This window comes from Labrus mixtus, chromosome 18, assembly GCF_963584025.1.
Source record: "Labrus mixtus chromosome 18, fLabMix1.1, whole genome shotgun sequence".
NCBI lineage: Eukaryota > Metazoa > Chordata > Actinopteri > Labriformes > Labridae > Labrus > Labrus mixtus.
This window is the reverse complement of record NC_083629.1, coordinates 11664416-11687792: the sequence shown is the minus strand read 5'-3', so window position 1 is coordinate 11687792 and position 23377 is coordinate 11664416. Positions and strand designations below refer to the sequence as shown.

General features: G+C 42.3%; 3 protein-coding genes across 6 annotated transcripts in view; 1 reads left to right on the top strand and 2 right to left on the bottom strand.

Moving 5' to 3' along the window:
* Positions 1–9817, top strand: part of LOC132992804 (formin-1-like) — a 53209-nt gene extending 43392 nt beyond the window's left edge. For both annotated transcript variants that reach the window (XM_061062306.1, XM_061062305.1), the window contains 4 exons: positions 1305–1356; positions 6129–6278; positions 7763–7844; positions 7931–9817. In XM_061062306.1, the coding sequence (XP_060918289.1) occupies positions 1305–1356; positions 6129–6278; positions 7763–7844; positions 7931–7975 (329 nt within the window). In that variant the 3' untranslated portion in view covers positions 7976–9817. The remainder of the gene's footprint in view (positions 1–1304; positions 1357–6128; positions 6279–7762; positions 7845–7930) is intronic.
* Positions 9818–11037: 1220 nt separating this feature from the next.
* grem1b (gremlin 1b) lies at positions 11038–13005 on the bottom strand. Its single transcript, XM_061062418.1, has 2 exons — positions 12732–13005; positions 11038–12336 (listed from the first exon to the last, which is right to left on the bottom strand). The coding sequence occupies exon 2, from the start codon at positions 12333–12335 to the stop codon at positions 11787–11789; it is 549 nt and encodes a 182-aa protein (XP_060918401.1). The 5' UTR covers position 12336; positions 12732–13005; the 3' UTR covers positions 11038–11786.
* Positions 13006–14619: 1614 nt separating this feature from the next.
* Positions 14620–21902, bottom strand: arhgap11a (Rho GTPase activating protein 11A). 3 transcript variants are annotated; one of them, XM_061062415.1, is made up of 12 exons: positions 21380–21899; positions 20604–20671; positions 20400–20496; positions 20041–20297; positions 19697–19860; positions 19463–19603; positions 19137–19211; positions 18551–18724; positions 18324–18453; positions 18086–18194; positions 16738–16852; positions 14620–16653 (listed from the first exon to the last, which is right to left on the bottom strand). In XM_061062415.1, the coding sequence occupies exons 1-12, from the start codon at positions 21506–21508 to the stop codon at positions 15218–15220; spliced, it is 2895 nt and encodes a 964-aa protein (XP_060918398.1). In that variant the 5' UTR covers positions 21509–21899; the 3' UTR covers positions 14620–15217. The 3 variants fall into 3 exon arrangements, with proteins under 3 accessions (XP_060918398.1, XP_060918400.1, XP_060918399.1); XM_061062417.1 differs by lacking the exon at positions 18551–18724 and having other exon boundaries at positions 21380–21902; XM_061062416.1 differs by lacking the exon at positions 19137–19211 and having other exon boundaries at positions 21380–21893.
* Positions 21903–23377: the final 1475 nt, after the last annotated feature.

The following is a 23377-nucleotide window of genomic DNA, read 5'->3' as shown; positions in this document are numbered from 1 at the left end:
CACCCCAATAACCAAACTTCCACTTGTCCAGCTGACCGTAAATTACGTAGATCGAGTAGAATCCGCAAATAACTCACCAAGGAACCTGTTTTTGATGAAAATTTGAGATGTGTTCAAACAAATTAGACATAGTGCTGGGAAACAGAGGGGGATGTTTTTTAGAGACTTAGAGACCGTCCTAGAGCGTGTTCAATCTCTTCGTTATCTAGCTGCTAGGTAAAGCGGCGTTTTGTAAAAGTGTGTCAGAGTTTTAAAGCCCTAATTTATTATCCCTCTCAGCATGCACATCTCATAACTTTCTAGTTAGCGACTACTGGTTTCATGTTTACACGGGGACTGAGGAAGAGAACTTCACACATCCTCTCTCTCTCTCTCTCTCTCTCTCTCTCTCTCCCTCGGCCTCTCGGCTCCAGTGCCACCTCTGCACAGTCGCACCAGAGGGGTACCTCAGGCGCCAGCCTGACCCCCACTGAGACTAACACCATTGGTCACGGCCCCTCTCCTCGTCCCCCCTCCTCCATATACCCCAGACATAGCCACAACCTCCCTTCATTAGGTTTACCTCCTTGCTCACATACATGTGAAAAAAAGGAGTAAAAGTAAGCAGGGTGGTTGTGTGGAGGCTTAAGCGCACCCCTATCCCAGAAGACCCCCAAACCTTTCTTTGAACAATTTTTTGGAGACTTCAGGCTCTTAAATCTTCAAGTAGGAAAGGTCCCCCATCATTGTAAAAAAAAGGATGAATCTGGAAAAATGCAATAAATCTGAGATCACAGGCTCTCTCTGGCCCTAGATAAATTCTTGCACCTCGGTCTGGCCAGCCGCACACATCTGCCTTGCATTTAGACACTTTTACATGGCAGGAGTCCACAGGAGCCTCCAGTTCCCAAGCTTACATGCTCAACCCTGCACCCATGCTTCAGCTCTGCTTAGAACATGCACATGTATGTCTCTACACACACACACACACACACACACACAAACAGACCACTGCTCCCCACCCTGAGACTAGGCGTCACAGGCTCACACTCTCATGCGTCAACGCACAGAGGCATGTCAAACTTTACAATGTGCTTAACTGTCACTTGGATAACTCGCTATCATGACATCTCAAGCCACGGCCCTTTCTTCTTCTCTTCTCTTTACCGACAACTCTTGAGTGTGTGTAATGAGCAGAGCGCCCCCATCAGGACTCCACAGTTCACCTTGGACCAGTCCTCTCAATCTGAAAGCTGTTTTCGAAGTCACCAAAAGTCCAGAGATGATTCCTGTCAAGCTAATCCAACATTCTCTATTTTTTTCAGCTCAAGGGGATCATTCAGCTAAAGAGGACCGACTCAATGAGGCACAGAAACGGTAAGAGACTAACTTATCAATCCGAAGCCCAAGTGTATTAAATCATGAAAGAAATATATTTTTTGGAAAAGATATGCAATATCTCAGGTATTTATACAGATGTTCTAATTGTAGGACTTTCCATAATTTGTCTTGAACACAAATAAACAAGTCACCAAAGTTCACCAGAAGGATTTCAAAACACACTCAACATCCAGCAGACTTTATTTTTAAGCCTGAACGCCCAGCACTTCCTCCCCTGCATTTCCTATCATTCTTATCTGCCATGTTTTGTGCAGAAGACTCCCAAGAGTTTTCTGAGAGGCATCTGATTTATAGGTGTGAGACACGCTGTCCGAGCGAAATGATATCTGGCACATTTCAGATTGGAAAAAGATGTTGCGACAGAAAAACAAAGCAAATGGATGATTTTTTTTTTGCCTTGTTTGGATAGAGAGCAAGAACTGTTTGCTTTATATTCTAACTCTGGAACCATGAAAGCACATAAAAGAGAAAGCGAAAGGGAAATGGAAAATATAAACAATTAACAAGTCGATCGCTTCGGACAGAACTATAAGTCAGCGAGTGCTTCCAAACTCTTCTGATTCATGGTGCTATTTTTAAGCCAAAGGAAACTCAAAGGCACATTTGCAACTGTTCCGCTCAGTCCTGGCCCCTCACACCCTCCCTCACTACAGAGTGATATCTGTGTGTGCTGACCTGGACCTGTGTGAAGTGTGCGTGTGTGTGTGTGTGCCGCCTCTTGTGCCTGAGTGACACAACTGTAATGAAGGCGTTGAACTTGAGGTGGAATATTGATCAAAAGGTCCCAGCAGCTGACAGCACCTTTGCCTTTAATGAAGTTTTCCTTTAATTTCATCTAAAGAGGGGGCTGGCCGACTGGCGCTAGGTAAAGCAGAAGTTAGGAGGGGAGGGGAGGGGGGGTCACTTTTTCCCCAGGTTCCCACAGAGTCACCTCGTAAAAGTGACACGCTGTTGATGAATATGGGCGTCAGCGGGCTCACCGGGCCCTGGGTGGGCTCTCACATCTGTGCTGGATGAGGGATCCTCACAAACAGCAGCAGCAGAGGTGGCAACATTATGACTAGGTATTAATAAAGGAAATAGACAACACATCCGACTGTAGTGTTACCTGATACATCCGTCACATGAGGAGTCAGTGGGTTTCAGCGCAGTCGAGTTGAAGTTGACAACCAGTTAGCAGCGGGTCTCGTGAATCCCCATCAGGACATGGACTTGAGTCAGGGAGCTAGGGGCAATAACAACGGCAACTTTAATGATTATTTTCATTATCTATTAATATAGCAAGTATTTCACATTGAATTTATTGACCTTCAAAATTTAAAATGAACAGTTATTTTATGGGACAAAAAGTCTCAAAAGAGGTCGAAGATGTGTGATGAAGGATTATAAACATAGTTGCTGTTTTATTGTTTTTTAACAGAACAATTTATACAGTACACTAATTGTTTTAGCTCCGCATTTAAGTACAAGATTTTTTATTTATATACTCTGATCATCATTTTGGCATTAGCATCATATATATATATATATATATATATAGCAATTAGCCCTTAACATCAACAAATGAAAGGATTACCTTTGAATTTTTGTATGAATATTTAAGCTACCTTTAAGGTTAATTCTAATATCTTTGATGACCTATTATTTCACTTCATCATAATAGGGTCAATATCATCATTTTTTTCTGGAATTTAATGTGTGATCTATATCTGCAAAGGAATGACATTAGGTGTGATTAGCTTCTGCTAAGCTTCTGCTAGCATGTTGACATGCAAACTCGGATGGTAACTATGTAATCTGCCAAGTAGTTTAGAATCATAGTTGTCTGCATGTTGTCATGCTGGCATTAGCTCAGAATAGCTGTAGACCCTCGGCCTTGTTTCAGTATTGAAATATATAAAACCTATGCCGGCGAAATCACAAAAACATCCAACAATCATTTAATTCATTTTTAAACACATTTGTTCAGGATAAGGCGCGGCTGTAGCTCAGTGGTGGAGTCGCTCTTTTCTTAACCGTAAGGTCGGGGATTCGATCCCCAGCTCCTGCTGTCACATGTTAAAGTGTCAATTGGGCAAGACACTGAACCCCAAACCCCGCCTGCTGCTACGCCAACAGTGTGGGATTGTGTATGAATGGATTAGTTAATACTGATGAACAGTTAACATAGCAGCCTCTGACAGAATGTGGTGTGCGTCGAGTATTCAGATTACTAGAAAAGGGCTTCACAACACTAGAGGACAGAATGTGGTGCACAGTTTGATTAAACTCTCGCTCACTCTTAAACGCACCTTGAGACATGCTGTATGAATTCATCTCCATCACCTTCATTTGTGGTTGTTTTGTACTTTCTGTGAAAGTGTCATTCTCACATTATGGCCCCCTGCTGATGCCTTTTCTTCAACATGCAGTCCCAATTTGTCTTCTTCATGTTCGGGTCCTAACGAGGTTTTCTGGTTCTGTCCTCAGTTCCGGCTCATTAAGTTTTCTTCTCCCACATCATGCTCAATTTCATTTGGCCTCCACAGTCACCATGCAATTTTGGTTTCAGAGATGCCAGTTGGTTTATTATTCTGCTCGGGTATTGTGCGACAACTTAGTGCCTCTTCTGAACAACAGCCAACAGCACAGCGTTCACTTGTGTAATCTTTGGACTACTAAGAATGCAGAGTTGCCTGTCCAGATATTTCCCTGATTCTCACTGCTGCTCATGGTTTTGTAATGGTTCTTATTTTTGTAGATGTCAGGGAGGAATTCCGGCTGTGGGTGCTGAGAGTAAACCCTCGCAGCGATGGTATCGTACTGTGGATTACAGAAGTGTGTGTTTGTTTGCATGTGTGCACAAGCTGAATTCTTCTGCACTTGCGAATGAACAAAGGTCTGCCTTGATTGTGTTTATGTTTTGTAGAGGTACGCTCACATGTGGGAGTGTGTTTGCATCTGTTTTGAGTAAATCTTTGTGTATCTGCTTTGTTGCGTATGCTCAGGAGGGTAAAAAAAAGGAAAAGCACCGATGATTGATTTGTGTATTCTTTGACATGATGACCCAGGGTCAGGAGAGGAGCTGATAGAGAAGAGACCCTGTTCATCATGCCAGACCAGGCCAGCTGCAGCAAAGGTCTGCTTGGTCAGTCTAAACATCCAAGAGCCTCTGATTTCTTTTGTAGCGTACAGAATGATCTACAACGAAATGACGCATCACTGGGAAATGTGAAGCAGGCTCACGTAGGAGCCCTCTTTGTTTTCAGCTTTCAGCGGGGCCGTCTGGGCAGCACATTGTTCCGATTCCTTACCCGCGAACATGTCTTAGATTAGCGTCGCCGAAAGCCACCTAGCATCTGGAGGTCAGAGCATATCTAGGTGTCAATGGGACAAGGAGCATCTCTTGAATCATAGAGCCCTTTTGTCAACCTCTTGACAGGCAGGGCTAGAAAATGTCTTTCATGTTTGCGTTAGAAAGGGAATCTGAAGGAGCAGTCTGCGTTTCATGCCTTGTGTGTGCTACGGAAAGTCATGCAATTGAACTAGGCGGACAAGCTGGCCTACAACACAGTAAGTCCAACCATTAAAGGATAAAGGAAAATCCACTTCATTCACCTACGTATAGGCAAGGCAAGTTTAATTATGTAGCACATTTCAACAACAAGGCAATTCAAAGTGCTTCACACGAGACATCAAAAGCATCATGACAGAGGAAAGAAAAGAAACATTAAAATAGAACATTTAAAAATCACTGAAATGATTAAATCTGAACATATGTTCAAATAAAATAAAATAATTCAAATGAAATTAATTGAAATAAATGAAGTAAAAATATAAAAAGAGTTAAGGTTACAGTGCAGAGTTAAAATTTAAAATCTTATTAAAGCTGTTTAATGAAAGGCAGCTGTAAACAGGTGAGTCTTCAACCTGGATTTAAAAGAGCTAAGAGTTTCAGCAGACCTGCAGTTTTCTGGGAGTTTGTTCCAGATATAAGGAGCATAGAAACTGAACGCTGCTTCTCCGTGTTTGGTTCTGACTCTGGGGACAGAGAGCAGACCTGTCCCAGACGACCTGAGCGGTCTGGATGGTTCCTAATTAATCAGGAGGTCACTAATGTATTTTGGCCTTTTAAGTGCTTTATAAACCAGCAGCAGGATTTTAAAGTCTATTCTCTAACGGACTGGGAGCCAGTGTAAAGACCTCAGAACTGGACTGATTTGATCCATATTCTTGGTTTTGGTGAAGACTCTAGCAGCAGCGTATAACAGATTTTTATCTTTTTATTTTATGTGTGTGTGTGTGTGTGTGTGTGTGTGTGTGTGTGTGTGTGTGTGTGTGTGTGTGTGTGTCTGGAGCAGCAGCAGCCTGTTCTTGGCTGTCTCCATCTCCTCTGGCAGTCTTCCCCTGCAGCCTGTGGAGGTCAATGTGCTAATGGAGCCGCCGCTACTGGCTCTCCCCCGTGCCCCAGCAGGGTGGACACTCTCCCTCCAGCTCTGTTTCTCCCTCCTCTGTTTCACTCTACATCCATCATCTTCTCAGTGTTTTGTCAGCCCGTACCGGACTGATTGCACCCTGTATCTGTCTGAATTTTTTGCGTGCATGCACACCTGAGCTCCCTCGTACCGTTTGACCTCTCTGTTTATAACTTTCACTTGTAACTCTACCACAGTTCCTTGAAGCACTCTATTGTTTATGTCTGACATTTATAAGTGTTTATGTGTGATAAGACAACACTGTTTGTGCCACTGCTCTGTTTCCAAATACAGTTTCCAGGACACAGTGAGCTACTTTGGGGTTAAGCCAAAGTCTGGGGAGAAAGAAGTGGTCCCGACTTACATCTTCATGCTGTGGTACGAGTTCTGCAACGACTTCAAGAACGCCTGGGTACGACAGAGCAAGAACATCTCCAAGGAGAGGTGGGTTAGAGTCCATTTGTTGGTTTCCATGTTAAAGAAAAGCAAAGATTAGTTTACATGTCGGGAGGACAACTACTGAACCCTCCAACAAGTTTAAATGTTGTCCTCTTTAAGTCAGAAAAATAAACCTTTTATGATGTCAACCCTCTGAGGTTAGACTTTTGAGCCTTCTTTAAAAAAAAAAAGGAACATATTTGTGATGCTGAGTTGCATTGTGGGATGATCCAGTACTTTCACAGCTTGACCTAAATAAAGGACTTTAGAGTCGAGATGTTTTTGCCTCCAATGCACAGAATTCAACCGTTTCTCTGGTTTGCCCTCCAACTTAAGGTAGCACGATGTTAACTTGCTAGCGTGTCCCTTTAAGTGATGGCCATAAAAACATGACTGATGTAGAGATGTTGAAGATGGACCAACACTCTGCAACACAAAGGTCTAGCCATTTCACTATTTGGTTAGACCTATAATCTTTTTCACTTTAGATTTTTAACAACCTCTGGACATTGTGTCAAATCAGCACTCATTTTGCAAGAGTGATATGCAGATGTTGTGTAGGAGGTAAGCAGAGAGGGAGGCCTTCAAAGAGGAGACAAAGGAGGAGTAGCTGAGGCTGAGGCTCTCCGTCTAAGGGTCTGGGGCCTGAATTTATGACGTTTCCTCTGACCTGAGGCGTCATGTTGGGGAGGGGGCATTCCACTGAAGGAGCGTAGACCCTCCTGGCCGATGCCTGGCTTTACTAGCCAGCGGACCAGGGGCCTGTGGCCCGATAAAGGCAGTGCATTATGGGAGAACAGATAAACACTGTAATGATGCTGGACATGCAGCCTAGAGGGCAGGAGACAACACCCTATGAGAGAGAAGCCACAAGAGAAGCTGCTCATGACTGTCCAGCCGAAGATTTAAATATAGTGTGGTGCCTTCATCGTCCTTTACGCTCCGCAGATGTTGTGTAACAAAGCCTCCTTCCTCCTCGGATCCATGTGCTCTTTCTTAATTGTTTACTAGGTAATCGTGCCTCACATTACTCCCAGCTGATTGTGCTTATGTACAATTAACTTTATTTTAAATAGTGTTTGCTCACTCATAAAAGCCAAGTGTTTTTTAAAGGCTGCCTCATTATCTCATCAACCCACTGTCATTCTCTACTGCCTCTCACTTACAGGGGTTTCACTGACCGCAAACTCCTCAGAGGATCCGTGTGTGTGCATGTGTGTGTATATATGTGTGTGTTTAAAACTCTACATGGCTCCATGACACAAGGTGCCCCAGGGAGATACTTAAATGTCATGCTCTTACAAACAACTTCAGAAGGTCACAGTGATGAGAGGCTTCTGACTTTACATTGTTTTTACGAGTTGCCCAAGTACTATTTTCATGATTTAGCTCCAGAGCTCTGTGTGCACTTTTAGTTTTAAAGGGTCTTTCTCTCTCTCTCGCTCTCTCTCTCTCTCTCTCTCTCTCTCTCTCTCTCTCTCTCTCCATAGGTTGAAGGAAGCTCAAGAAAACATCAAGAAGATAACGGCTGAGAAGACAGTCGAAACCAAGAAAATCAACGCCAACAGTCTGGTAAGAATTGAAGTATGCGGGGCAGAAAAATGCTCTTTTATTGTCTGCATTGAAATCAATAAACGTTCCCTTGTTCTTCCTAACAGAAAGAGAGGCTGCGGCAGAAGGAGGCCGGTGTCTCCTCGAGCTGAATGAAATGACTCAGCAGAAGAAGAGATGAGTGGTGGTGGGAGAAATGTTGAAGAACAAGACCGGAAAGTGTTCAGGCCTGATCTCTCCTGTATTTAACACCTGCCTCAACAACTTTGGGCCTTCCCTGTTTTTGGCCCTGTACAGACTTACTACAAAACCTCGACGCTTCCTACTCCCACTGCCATATCGCTGCCCTACTAACCTCCAACCATCCCCACCCTACTCTCCCCACACTCGTCCAGCTTTTCCTGCCTGCTGCACAGACAGACGTCGGGCCTGCAGAGAGGATGCATGGCTGACACCGCCGCAGTGATGAGAGTCTGAGAGGCCAAAGGTTGATCTCATTCATCCAGCGCAGCGTGACCTCTGAGTGGCCGGCTTGTGAAAGGTCTAAAAGGGTCAGTGGGATTCCCAGCCGTGCCAGCTGACACATCCACAAGGGTTTTTTTTTTTCTGGATCTGCAAGAGCAGATGCACCTTTTTATCTGGACTGTTAAAGTAACATCAGAGAGCAGAATGACAATGCTCTTACATATTCAATGTGTTGAGAAGTTAAGAAATCATATAAAACTTTTTCTGGAAGTGGTAAAAAAAAGAAATCCGTTCCCAGTGTCCTTTGCTGTAGCAGGAAAGCTTTTCATTCACCATGGCTCATTAAAAGTCTTGTAAATATGTCATGTCGTAGTATCAGCAGGGACCACGCAGCGTATGATAAATGATCTGCTTCAGCACAGATGAAGACGTGTCTAAATGTGTGAAACAATCGGAATGTAGAGGGGGGTTTTTTTGTACCGTTTTGTGTAGCAGTGCACCACACTGACCTCTCTCCTGTGTGTCGGCCAGAGAGGAGCAGGACCTGGCAGCGAGCCTCGGCCGTCACACGAACATGTACTTAGGAAACATCAGAAGAACACGACAGGACTTTGGCCCTGCACACACTCACCCTCAATATTAAATATGCATTATAGAAACGTGTTAATCCTTTACCGAGTGCTGCACATCACACTGTGTCGTGCACACTTCTAAGCACTTTACTGCTTGCAGAAGCTGTTTGTCGTAGCTAGCTCGCTAGAAGCCACACTACCCTAGTATTGCTAACTGCGTTTTAATTTCATGTCTTGCACTTTTTTGCACCTCTCTTCCTATGCAAGGGTTTGGTTTCTTGTAATGTTTAATGGATTGTTTTGCTTCATGCTTTGATTTTGTGTTTTATTTCTTAAAACATTTATTAAGCTATGTAAATCTAATGCATATGAATGGTGTGACCACACTCAAGAAAAGTCTATTTATGAAATGAGAAATATTTTAAGCCAAATACATCAACTTTGTTCCCTTTGAGGCTGTATTTTTATGTGTTGTGATTGACTGAGAAGCTGCCTGTTAGAGAAGTCAAATGAAAGATATATTTTCGCAAAGATAAAGAGTTATTTGCATTCATTTGCTGTTATTTTTGGAGAGATGAGGGTTGTATTTTGTGTATTGAGAACATTGAAGCATATCACCTGAAGCCATGTGAGCTGTTATACCTCAGAAAAACTTCCATTATCAGAGTTTCCACAAAACTGCACCTTGAATTCCTTTTTTTAACCCTCAAAAGTCCTTCACGTGTGCCATTTATTTTGTATTAAAACAAATCTAAATATTTCATAACTTTAAACTGCTATGTTTTACTTCAGATGGTTTGAGAAATGTAAGGAAAAAAAGAGGTGATGAGGACCTGCTGTAGCCTCTACTGTATGTGTGTCGGTTCATGTAACCTTCAGTAGCTCTCATGTAGGTGCTCTGTGATGTTATGGAATTGTTTTAAATTTCAACAATAAACTGGATGCTGAACAAACTGGGCCCTCGTCTCTGCAGTTTCATCTGTCAACACTTTTATTTGGCAGCTTTTATAAGCTCACGGCTGCAGCAAGCAGATGCGATATTTATGTGAAAAACCTTAAAGGAGGTGGTGAGTCATAATTCACAGAAGGTTTTCAATAAACCGTGAGTCAGGGTGAGAGTTCTTCAATCAAACCTCATTTGAAGATATTTAAAACTTGTTCCAGGAAGAAAGAAATGTATCCTTACAGGAAGAATATGTGATTATAGAATATTATCTGAACTTAGATTCATAGGGCTGAGATTTGAGGAATGTCAAATTCAAAGGGCAATAGATTAAAGGGTTTAGTCTGTTGGTGTTTTAAAAAATGTTTACTTCACAGTAGGAATGTTGCGTCATGATTTACATATGAAAAGTATTCTTGAAAAAGCCAACTCAAATAGCATTAAATGGTGCGTTTATGTTTACTACAGGAGTAATAATACATTATCAAGTGATTCGGATTAAAAAAAAACGTGAAAATACGTGTTGTTCTTACTGTTGGCTTGTGACACCTGTGTCGCCTCCAGTTCAGCTTATTTGTTCAACACCGAAAGAGTCATACAGATTGGGGTAGCCTGCATAGATAAAACGTGATGTCATCAAGATGAGAACTGGGTCTTTTCTAATAAACAAAAATATTAAATTTTTGCGACGTTTTTATTAAAGTAAGTGTTTCCGTTTAGGCAGAAAATGCCCCGACAAAAAGTGCGATCTTTTCTTACAATATCGATTTAAATGGTATTACTGTGGTGTATAGTGCATGGGTATACAGAATAGGGTATACACACTTCTTAATCTCCTTTGATTTACACCAGTCATTGATTGACAATTTTAAGCAGCATGCTGCAGTTTGTTCCCCTGATGCTGAAGGGATGACTCTCTCTACTCCGTCTCTAATTGGCTAGTAGGTTACACACAAATGACATTTGTAGGAGTTGTCTTACATGACACTGTTTATAACAGAGGCTGTTTGTCCTCTGGACGGGCCACTTAAAAAATATTATGGTGAAAAATTAAGAGTGTATTCCCATTGTTAGGCACCACTACACTGATTACTGGTACTGGTGAGCGGATCTTTACTCATAAAACGTACTCCACGTTTTTTCCTCAAAGATCTAAGATGAGAGCAGCAGATGATGCTTGAACATGTTTCTACACTCCTTACTTTTTATCAGGTGAAAAGTAACACGAGATTGGTCCAATATTCCAACATCCGTTTATTTTATGTCTCTAAGGATAATTTAATGAAAGGGAAAATCAGACCGGTTACATCAACGTTGGCTGTACATTTTACATCTATTTAATCTTAACACTGTAAAAACCATCACTGTACATTCTTCATTCTAACTACAAACAAGAAGCCTCAAACAAATCTTACGAAAACACTTTTGAAATCAGAGGAAATTAATTAACCTCAAACGACTTCTGTAATATGGAAATAAAATCAAATTTACTATTTTCAAATAACGCCTGTCGTCTTCAAATTCCACACAGTGGAAACCTTCAGTTAGACTAAGAAATATACACACAAAAATACAACCAAGGACAGCAATGAGTTCCTGTTACATTAGGCGTTCTGAACAGTATTTATGAAATAACCCAGGACAGGTTATGCACTCCTCTTGGGGTGAGGAAGCCGTGCGTAAAACGTGCCCATTCCAAGTCAGCGTTCACGTGCAATGATGCTTGTTTTCAAACTTTGCAAAGTGGTGGGGAGAAACATGTTCGTTGCAGTTCAACATCGATTCAGAAGTGTTATGTCCCTAGTTGTTTACACATTGTGCAAGAGGAGAATCCTTACAGCCTATAGATGCGCTAATAGATGCGTCCTCCTATGGAGACGGGCACGTGCTCTTGGCTGTATGACAGCCTTTCTTTTTTCTACCACGATCCGGTCCATGAAGTACGCACGATTTGAAACACACGCATCACATTTCTGTGCGTCTCTAGTCCAGGTCTATGGATATACAGCGGCACTGTTTGACGCGCTGGATGCGTTTCTTCTTGGTGGGAGGCTGCTGGTCCGGACAGTTCAATGTAAAAGTCATGGTGGTGAAACGCTTTGGCTTACAGAACGAGCAAGACTGGAAGGCTCCCTCCTCCCTGCGGATGTGCCGGGGGATGTAGAACGAGTTGCACTGTCCGTAACAGAAGCGGTTGATGATGGTGCGGCTGACGCAGCCCTCCTCGTGGATGGTCTGCTTGAGGGGTTGCGTCTTGCACCAGTCCCGTTTCAAATACTGGCGCTCCGTCACATGCAAAGCTTCTTGGCTGGACTCCAACACCTCGTCGGCCGGTGAGGATGAGCCCTGCCTCTGCCGAGACCCGGAGCCTGCCTGTGGAGGCTGCGGTTGCTGCTCCGATTCGTTTGGGTTGTTTTTGTCAGGATGAGGGATGGCGCCTTGTGAACCTCGGTTTCTTTTGGAATCCACGGGAGAGGAAAGCAACCCGATGATGAAAACCATACCGCAGAGGATACGCGTCGAGCTCGCCATCCTGAGAGAGAGGAAGAGAATAATTCATCATTTATACCGTTTCCACTGTGGACGGGTGACGCACAGCTGTCAAAGCTTTTACGCTGCGTAAAAACGCACAGATATATAAATAACTTTTGAGGACATGCGTGCAAAACAATTATATAGAGCAAAAAAAACCACCTTCATCTAAATTAGATTTGTAATAAAAGTGACTTTCCCCCAAAACTTGAAGAGACTGTTTATTACGCATAGGAACGACAACGTTTTAGCAAAAGCCAAAGCATGCATTTCCTTATCTTTATTTAACCATCTGCGTAGTCACATTCAAACCCGTAGATCAAAATTATGCTTTTTTTTCTATAGACAATTAAAAGTATAAATCTCACACATTTGTGCTCAAGACAATTGACTCACCTGCGAACCACCACTGCCTCAAGTGCGATGATCCGATCTGATCGTGTCAGTCCTCTTTGGCACCCTCCGAGGTGATCAGCACCTACTGCTGTCGACTGTACGCTGGCGGGACTGCTGATGGGTGGGAGAAAAAGCGCTCCATAGACAGGGGCCAGGGGGTTTAATACAAATTGCTCCAGCGCCGGACTGTCTCCCTTTTAAATGCCTGCCAGCTGAGATGTGCACAACAGTTCCCTCTACATTATTGGCTAAGCGAGATTTGGAGAAAATCAAAACTATCCGCCCCCCTCAACACTTCCCTGAACCCACTTCAAGAAAACAGACAACCGAGGAGCAGAGAGGAGGAGGAGGAAGAGGAGGAGGTGGCGGATAGGCCTGAAGTTTTTGCGAACATGGAAAAATGTCAAACAGTTTTCTCAAAAGAAGCAGGAAGATGACATTTTTGTTATAAATTATACCTAAGAATAGTGAAAAAGGCGGTCACAACCCTCACGCAAACAATGAACATAAGTATAAGAGTGTTACACAGTACAGCCCACATGTTACCCCTTAACACATAAAGTAGACTGAAACAATATTTCGTCCCTTCATGAAAACTGTATTGAGAATGTGAACGCAGTGATCTGTAGTTGTCCTTACTGCAGTTAATAACTTTAATTGAAAACCAGTGAATAACTTTAAATGGTTGTAAAAGTGCATTTAATCATGACAAATGAAGTCTTATTAGTCCTGTGATTTAATAAAAGAAATACATGCTTCTATTTAACGAAAGCTTTTTATAGATGATAACTGATATTTATAGCCATTATTTAGAGCAACTCTTGCGTTGGAAGGTTATCAAATAACCATGTATCTGTTATGTGATTTGTTCATTTAAATTAACTCTTTATGTTTCAAAATAAATAAATAAGTGAGCATCGCTTTTTGTTGATCGATTTAGGTCCAAATATAAATCATACAATGACACACCGGAATGTTCTTGCTGAATCAAACAGTCTAAAAAGATCGTGTTAGGTTTGAGTGACCATCATCAACACCGTGCACGTCAAAATGTGTCTTACTATTTGATTGATGACGCATTTTTAAAACGTACCAAACTCCAGCGTTTGTTCAGTGTTGTTGTTTAAGGTCATTAGAGAATAGTCTGGTCCTGGATTTTCAGTTAACTTTTTCATTCTAATGTTTATTCAGGAACAATTGTGGCCTACCGTCACACTGTGAACTCATCTGTTGAGCACATGGCCTCGGCTCACTCCTGCGTCATTACGCAGCGTCTGGTGGAGGAGAAGCAAACCGATAGAAATACACACCGCGCTGCTGTCCCCGCAGTGAATTACAGTTAGCAGATAAAGCGAAGGGGGAATTTTCACCTTTCACCCACGTCTAAAACATCCTCTATCACCATGAAATCCTGAGAGCCTCCCAATGCAATGGACTGAGGAGAATAAATCTCCAGGAAGGATTCTGACCTTCACCCCCTCCATGTCTACTCTGAAGATTTTTTTACATGAAGGAATTTCACTTCGTTTTGTCATCCTCAATAATTTAAGGCTATCTGACTCAATGCACTGAAACTTTCTAGTACCAGTTCATTGCTCCCTGTTCAAATACACTGGGCAAAATAACGTCTATAGAGCTCCCTCTATACATGTTGTGAATTTTGTTTTTGAAATAATAACTGCTGCAAACCCGTTAACATGTGATGTGGATATGAATGAAATCAGACTGAACAGTCATTCCAATTTCATTTTCTCTGACAGAACAAATACTTGTTTGAGGATTTCAGTCAGGTGTGGTCAAAGCAGTGAATGTAGGGCTCCCCCTTGTGGCTCCAACTAGAACTACTATATCCAGACGAGAGGAACCTGGCCGAAGACACAAGTACAGGTACATGCCATTTGATTTTATTTGTCTGAAGCAGCTGGCATAGCAAAGCACTTTCACTGGTTGTTGTCTTCAAATGAATGGATTACAATAGACACATTAGGTGACCAATACTGCTGGGCTTTCTTTCTTTTCCATTAAATCCAAATAAAGGTGCATTTTTTTTTCATATTTTCTTATCATGGCAAGAAACAGTTTGAGAATATTCTGCAATAAAAAAAACTTAAGTAAACGTTTCCTTTAAAAAAAAAAAAACTAAGGATTAGATAGAAAAAAAGCATAAATAAAAGCCTAAGTCTTAATCTAAGCATTTCCAGTCACACTGTCATTCACATTTCAGATCATTCTGCCTGCACTCTACAGTCTAACATCATCTTATAGGCTGCAGTGTTGATTTTTGTAAACTTGTTTTACTAAAGTAAAACAAATATAAGGCATATGAACATCTCCCATTATGTCCTAACGCAACACAAACAGCATCTAGCGTAGCTACAAATAAATTAAACCCCTGAACATGTGGATGATGTAGGAGGGAACGTTTAAAGTCATGTAGTCCGGGCAGACATGGACCTGCCAGTTGAAGAGAAATCAAAGATTGGGAGCTATAAATCTACAGGCTTGGTGGCAGGCAGCAGGCAGGCCTGGTTCAGAGGGTTTCTGGGTGATCCTCTGTAATGGTTCATGTCCTTCTCTGCTAGCTGCTGCACCAGAGGCTTCTGAGCTGCTGGTGGACCGGGGACAGATGAGTCCACTTTGGTCTTGGCTTGGACCTTGTTGGTCACATCGCCCAGAGCGCAAGCCTTAGCTTTACGGGCCAGGGTGCTTGGCTTCTTGGGTGGGACTGGAGGCGGTTTCTTTTTGGGCAGTCCCACCTGCGCCTCTCGCTGTAGGAGCTTGAGCTGAGGGTGAGGGGAGAGGCCACTCTCCAGGCTCACTGCCTTCACCACCTGAGCGCCCTGGTTGATGGTGAGCTCTGTTTTTCTCGAGGGCCTCCTTCCCTCTCCCAGCAGAGAGTTCATCCTGCGGACAGTCTGGCGCACTGGGGTGCGCGTGAACTTGAGCGGTGAACGGGTGTGAATGCCCTTTGGTCCTCTGGGAGAATGGAGAGTGAGCTTGTTGAAGTGCTGGATGTGATCTGCCACACGACGCTTTTCAGTCTCCAGGCTGCGGGGCGATAGGGCCTGCTGGTTTTGGAATTCTGCACCAATCTCATGGCAAGATTCATTTTCTTCATGTACCGCACTGCAACTGACCGTAGTACCAAGTTTAGGTGTACCAAACTCTTCTGGTAGGTCCAGATCCCGCTTGTATGGCGTGGACTGTAGCCCGGAGGAGACGCCCAGTTTAAAGAGAGCGGGGCTGTGGATGTCCAGAGCGTCGATCAACCTGCTGCAGTTCACCTGCTCCAACTCTCCATCACTTTCTCCCACCATAGAGTTGTTGTGGCTGCTGATTGGAGCAGCACAAGGAGACTCTTTAGCAGCATTAGCAGCTGGACTGAATGCACCAGACTCAAAAATGACACTGTCTATATGCAAAGGGGATAATGCCGCAATTTCAAAATGACCGAAGGTGATGTTCTGATCGTTTCCCAGATGGCTCTGCTGAGCTTGAAACAAATACCCTTTTGTGTCCACGTTGACTGAAGGACTCTCTGGTGGAGGGACTACGATGCAGTCTTGTGGTTGTATTGTGCAGGGCTCCTGTGCCACAGCCAGGAGGTCACTGCCAGACTTCTTTATTTTCAGCAGGGTGGGGCCGCTTTGAGTTGGCTCTTCAGTGATGGACCTCTCACTCTCCAGACTCTCAGCGCTGGAAGCGCAGCAAAGCTTCTTGGGAAGGCTGGCCACCACCGGCGGCTTTGATATAACAATGGCTGGCTCAGACTTGTAGGTGCTCTTAAGGCACATGTTCATGGGGGTGTCTGTGAAGGACCCTCCACCCACAGGGGTCTCTCCACTCCACGAGGTACCGAGGGCTCCTGAGTCACATTGAGGGGTCAGCAGGTTGTCTTCAGACTTGCTGATGAACTTTGAGCCTATAAAATAAGTCAGATATTGGTCTTACAACTCAGATTATTATGTTACATGACACTAAAAAATATTGTGTTTTATCCACTTACTTTTGGATTCAGCTTTCCTTGGCAGCACAGAGGGACTGAATTCCGTCTCTTTGGTGAAACAGAAACTGGCGGTGCTCTCCTGAGTGGCAAGTCGCCAGCCAATGGACTCAGACCCCTTTATCACCAGCATGAAATGAGAAATGAAAGATGGAAAAATAAAAGGCTTAGAGGAGGATTAAGTGTTTGGATATTATTTTGTTAAAAAAAAAAAGGACCCCACAGATGTTACCCAGTATGTTTCATTAATGTGTTAATTTCATGATTGTTGTTGTTAGTTCTTCAGAGGACGATCCAAATCACTCAGAAGAAACAAATCCTTCCATTTTGTTTGTCAACAACTTTTTATTAAGTCAAGAATGTACATATAGAGCACCATACCCCTTTAGAAGAGCTCATTCAGCGTACCCCAAACAGGTTACAAAGACACCTGAGTTCTTCACAGTCATTTTTTTCTGATGCATGATCAGATTCTATATGTTACGCACAGACACCTTGCACACTGCATCCGCTGCGTTTATTTTTCTTGCGAGAAACTCACAATATGAGACTAAATGTGTCGTACTCATCAAGCAGAGAAGTTGATTTTGTGGTTGTTTAACTACATTTTTTTAAAACAGTGTCTGCCCACTCCTGAAAGCAAGAGCAAGGGGAGTTTTTCCTGTTGATAAGGAGCCTCAGAATTATCCACGATAGCTCCCAGGCGTATTTAATGATGTCAGTGATCTAGTGTCATACACGGCTCTCTATTCTGGAACCACACATCAAAAAGAAACACCACCAATTTCTGAGAAGAAATTGAACCTGAACAGCGGCTGACACCCAAACACACAGGGATGGATGTGAAAAAAAATGCAGAAAATCGAACTGGTTCTGCAAAAAATAACAACGCGAAGGTTTCTGAGTCAGCGTGCAAACATGACTTACATGATATAAAGACTGTATTTCTTATAACGTGTTGAAAAAAAAAAAGTGGTTTTAAACCACTGAAACCCAACACTAGAAAGTTCCTGTGACTTTGTATCAAACTTGAATAAACACATTTTTTCATTGTAGCGTTACAAATGTCATGGAGCTACGTAGACAATAAGACTCATTTTGAAAGCTGTGCATGCGTTAGATTAAATGTGTTAGCTACTAAAAGCAAACATAGAAAAGTTACCCAATAAAAAAGTGCGAGTGTGCAACAACTACACAACCCATGTGCAAATATGTTACTAGAGTTTTAATACATTTAACTGCAATATATATATATATATATATCTAAATATGTCCGGAGATTATAAACAGCGTTGTTTATCTGTGAACCAGATACATGGATATTGAAGTCTTAACGGGCGACCACACTTACAGCCTCCTTGCTGCTCTTCCCCAGGCTGAAACGCAGACGCAGAGATTTGCGCGGTGCTTCTTTTTTGTCGACTTTAGGAGAAAAGCAGCCAGTCGTCCCTGATTCCACTCTGAAAGGATATACATAAAAACATTCAGCATGTAGCACTGAGGCCATTGTTTTACAGGTTTCTCATTATGCTGCACAGTGTATACAAATGATTACTAAAGTATAACTGCAGGACAAAGAGGGCGTGTACCTGTGAACAGCATGTCTGTTGCTCAGCCGTCGACTCTTCCTCCTGACAGAAGTAGCCGACTGCCTTCTTGACCTCCCTGCTGGTGACAGGGCATTGTGGGAAGTGTCCAAGACCCCAGAGGCGCTGTAAGCTACAACACGCAAAAAGTGGGAAGAAGAGAAGTTAGACACACAGCTTTGTGTGTATGGAATGAATCGACGACCCATTGATCAAACAATCATCAATACCTGATCCAGGAGTAGAAGTCCCGCTGAACAAAGTATTGGGAAGTAAATCTATCCCAAGGTTCTTTTTGATTGATCTACGTTTCTTGTTTGAGAATCCAAAAGAGTGACCAGACTCCGAAGGAAGCTTTCGCTTTGAGGTTGGCGTTGCGATCACAGGAGTAGCAGAGGAAAAGACTGGCAAAAATCACAAAAGAATTCAGATCACCAAATAGGATTTGCTTTTTTCTCTGTATTTAAAAGCATTATAAAGATGATTGCAAGCCAAGGCACTGAGAATAAAGAGCAAGGCTGACGGAAATGTGTTGAAGAAAACCCATGCAAATGAGACAGGCAGAGAAAAACAGCCAGTACAGGCATTTCAACCAGGCATGAATAGACTTCATTCAAATGACCAATTATTCATAATCAGGGCATGTATGAATGTATTCCATTTGAAACAAAGCAGAAGATTAAATATGTCATAGAATAAAGTTTGATTTTTATGTGAGGAACAGGAAGCTTGTCATTTAAGCACAGCAGATGGATTACTACAGTATCCCCATGCTATAGGATGCTCGACTTCATCTCATCTGAGCCCAGTACCTACCAAGACTGTCTGACTGGGAGGCATGTGTGGGTGTTCTATTAGTTTTTATCTTATTCAGAGCCCCATTGACCATATCTGTAATATGAGACAATATAATATAAGATCAACAAGATTTACCGACTAAAACTTTTTATACATCATATGATTCATTTACAGTTTGATCCATAAAGGGCTACATTGGATTTATAGGTCTAATGCTCATTTAACATTTTTGTATTGTTGCACTATTTTTGTTTTGCTAGAATATGTTGAATTTAGGAAATTATAGAAATCTTCTGGCAATGCAGCGATCCCTGCGTAATTAAATGTATGATATGAAGGTTTACCTCCGAAGCTGCGCCTGCGTCTCTTCTTCATCCCTGAGTTCAAGTCCAGCTCCTCAAGACCCTCATGGGTAGGGGACTGAACCCCCGACTCACAGCCCAGCATGGCTGGAATTTTCTCTTGGAGGAACTGTGGTAACACACCTGTGACAAACACAAAACATTTGCTCATCATTTAAAGGAAACAGTTTGTATGGAAATACAAATTACCAGCAGGCAGGAGCCCTGAAGTCCTACCAAAGCTGTGGGCGTTCTCAATGAAGCACTGCACGATGGCTGCCTCGAGCTTCAGTCGTTTCTCGGTGTTGGTGTTCATCTTCTCTGTACTTTCTCCGAAGTGAAGGAGGTTGGGAGCCAAGATTACAGACAGGTTACTGCTGTCCATCTTATTCTCTGCACACCTGCAAGCAAGCCAAGAAAATTGAAGAGGCAGGAATTTTTTAAGGAAAAAAAATAGTCTAGTAGTATAGACTTTTAAAAATCATCTATACTAGAAGATGGATGATGGAAAAGGATCAAGAGTAAAAACGGGGGTTCAATTTGAAACATGTATCTGTGTAATGTAAACTAAATGTGGGCACCTCTTGGACACATTGTTGAGGAAGTCAAAAAAGTGACGCAGCACGCTCAAGTTTTTATCAGGCAGTACGCATGACAGCAGCATGGTGGCGGAGGTCCTCTCCTCCTCGGTGGGGAGCTGCTGGGCCTTCAGAAAGGCCTCCTGCAGCTCTGTGGGCAGCACCGGCTCTGGCAGCTCCCGAAAAAACTGCTTCACCAGCCCGGCCACGTCACAGGGAAGAGCAGAGGAAAGGTACTCCTCACCCATGTCCAGTTTAGCCTGGACAGAAAAACAAAACAAAAGCAATGCTCCACTGTGTTAGACCTTTCTCTGGGTCAAGGTCACCCAATGAATACAAGGTCAACATCGACCATCACTCACCCTGAGTGCTTTCAAACGAATGACAGAGCCCGACTTTCTGAACAGGCCCTCTGTGTCGACATGTGCCTGCAGCTTCATGCATGCATCGACCAGAAAGCTAAAAAAAAAAAAAAAAAGAAGGAACTGTTAGGAAATAATAAAAGATGGGAGGAAAGAAACACCTATAGCTTAAGTTGTATTACATAAATAAGCACGTCTACTTGCCTTGGTACGCGCCCGCATTCCATATTATAGTACGGTAAGCTCTCCAGGGACACACCAAAAACCTTTGTCTGGAGAAACAATCATCAGGACAAAAAAAAAAAATAGAAATCAACTCAGCGACAAAGAAAAGGCTGAATAATATCAGCAATCCAGAATTTTTTCACATTTTTCTGAATCTAAATAACTTTGTTTTTCAGTTTAGGAAAAATACTTCAATGTTTAAACAGTCTGGGTTAAGTTTGTGGTACTTTGCTCAGCACAAATGCGGAAGTCAGTTTGAGTCAGAACTCAAGTTCAAAGCTCCATTGAGAAGTGAGAAGTCACAGGATCTCTTGCAACATACCTCTTCAGCATATGATAGAGATTAAGCTGCCGCACCGACAATGTTTTATAGCAACAAAAAAATATTGCAGCAACAATGTGCCAAAAAGATGTATGAGAAAACATTGCGCTTTTGTGTCTCTTCAGACTTCTCTTTCTGTTGCTGGTAAAGACATTTATGGTGCGAATAATCCGTAGAGCAGCCAAACAAAGCATCAGCAGTGACTGACATAAGTGACAACAGCCTGCTAACAAATGGGTTTCATCAGTGGGGGCAAGCTTTCAGTAATATGCAAATTTCATTCAGGACATTTAACAATAGTATACTCAAGGGTGATACTGAAAATGTTGCATCGTTGTTTGCCATAACAGACAGTCAAATCCGGTGTTTCAGAGTCACTACAAATGACAAACACATGATTTGAAATGTAAGTTTTGTTTATGTGTTGACTTACCGAGGTGCTGGCTGTCGTCCTCCAGCTGGCTGCCTTGTTTTTGTTCCAGTTCTTTGTCTTTATCCCAAACGCTGAGCGGAGATGTTGCACAGCCACCAGACGCATCACATTCTTCTCCATGACTTTCATTTTGTTCTTTTCTTCTTGGAACAACTTTGATCAATCAGTCGTCCTATATCTACTGTCTGGAGCCTCAGCAGTAAGAGCTGCAAGTTAACGACTCGTATCCATCGTGGGATGCTATGGACTGGTTAGCTGTAGATGCAATGCAGTTAACTAAGTGGCGTGAGCGAGCCACGTTAGTTTAGAAACAATACAAATATGGAAAGAAATGCTTTACGCGGAAAAAAAAACTACTTTCATTTACCGCTAGCCTCGTCTACAGCGGTGATTTTCATTCTCCTTTTCATTCGTCAGGTAGCTAACTGCATTGTACCGTGGTCAACTTGTCGATTCAGTTGAGTTGTGACTGTTTCCGCAGAGCATTCAAACAGCGGCGCTCCCGACGCTCTGCGCTCTGATTGGCTGGATACCATTCGAATAGGATTTCATAGGGTGTGTGTTTTAGTTCCCAGTGAAGCCTCGCTGGGCGGGGCGGTCTCTTCTCACAACAGTTTCTGTCAATCGGGTTGGCTCTAAAAGGAAACCAAACGCACCGTTCAAATGGAAAACGCACGTACAGAACTACAACTGTACTACAAAAATAACAACAGCAAGCTAATAGTTTGAACCATAGACTGTAAAAAATAACGTTGTCGGGATTTTTTATTGCCCCATTTTGCCTCTTTGGGCTCACAAGATCTCTAGAAAAACAGGAATAGAATAGTAGTAGATTTTTTTTTCTAAATATGGGGCCAATGTTCATGGACTCTTAGACCAATAAATAAACAGTTGCAATGTGTTGCAATCATAATCTTTACATTTTAAGGTTGAACATTTTACAAATGTGTTGTTACTCAGTTAATCAAAATAACACTGTTTATTGATCTTTTAATCATTTGTTATAAATAGTTTTTTTTTAGTTTTAAAATACCATGAAGAGTGACCTCATCTGAAAAAATGTTTTGTTGCATGTAAGAGCTGTACTGTTTACAGGCATATCACTTTTTTAATTGATCCTTTTTATAAAAAGTTTATTGTTTTCCTTCAAAACAAAGATATATCCTGAAGGGCCCAAACAATAAAACACAATGGTCTCATTTATTCCTTATAGGTTGCTGTTTACTTCTCTGTTCAACCACTAAGTGGAGACATGTTTAATCTTCATTCATGGTTCAGCAAACTATTGTTCACAGAGGTGCGTACATAAAAGTATGTGATGTTGACATTGACCCAGGAGTCAGTTTTACCCTCAGACTTATGTCCAAGACGTACGGAGGAATGGTTGAAGATAGTGTGCTGATTATTATTATTATGCCTTTGGTAAGATATAATAAACTATCAAAGTAAAAGCCCTAAAGCAGTAGAATCAAGCAGCTGTTAAATAACTTAACAGACCGAAAGGCCCCTTTACAGGTTTTTAATGGATTTCTACATCTGTTTTGGTGTAAAAAGCTTCTAGAGAAAAGTACATAATAATGTTTAAACTCTCTTTAGGGTCAGAAAACTCCTAACGTATTTAAAGTGTCAACACAACAATTTGTTGTTTTTCCTCTATCACTTGTGACTCCTGATCTCCAACACTCCAACACTCATAACCACATCACACAGCTGGCTTTTTCACCAGAGAGCCAGTACAAGAGCAGACCTGCAGCCAACTGAATGGAAACAAAGTCAAAAGAATAGCTAATTAGAAAAACAATGAAAATCGTGTTCTCCATCACAACCGTTTCCTATGTTTCTCTGAGTACACTCACACAACTCATGTCAACTCAACCATTACCTCAAAGAAGAAGGGATACACATATTACACAAAGCAACATGAAGTCAGTATTCACCTTTTTATTTAGAGTTAATCCTATCTTTACTGTTATCAGCTCATCTGCTGCATGTCAGGGA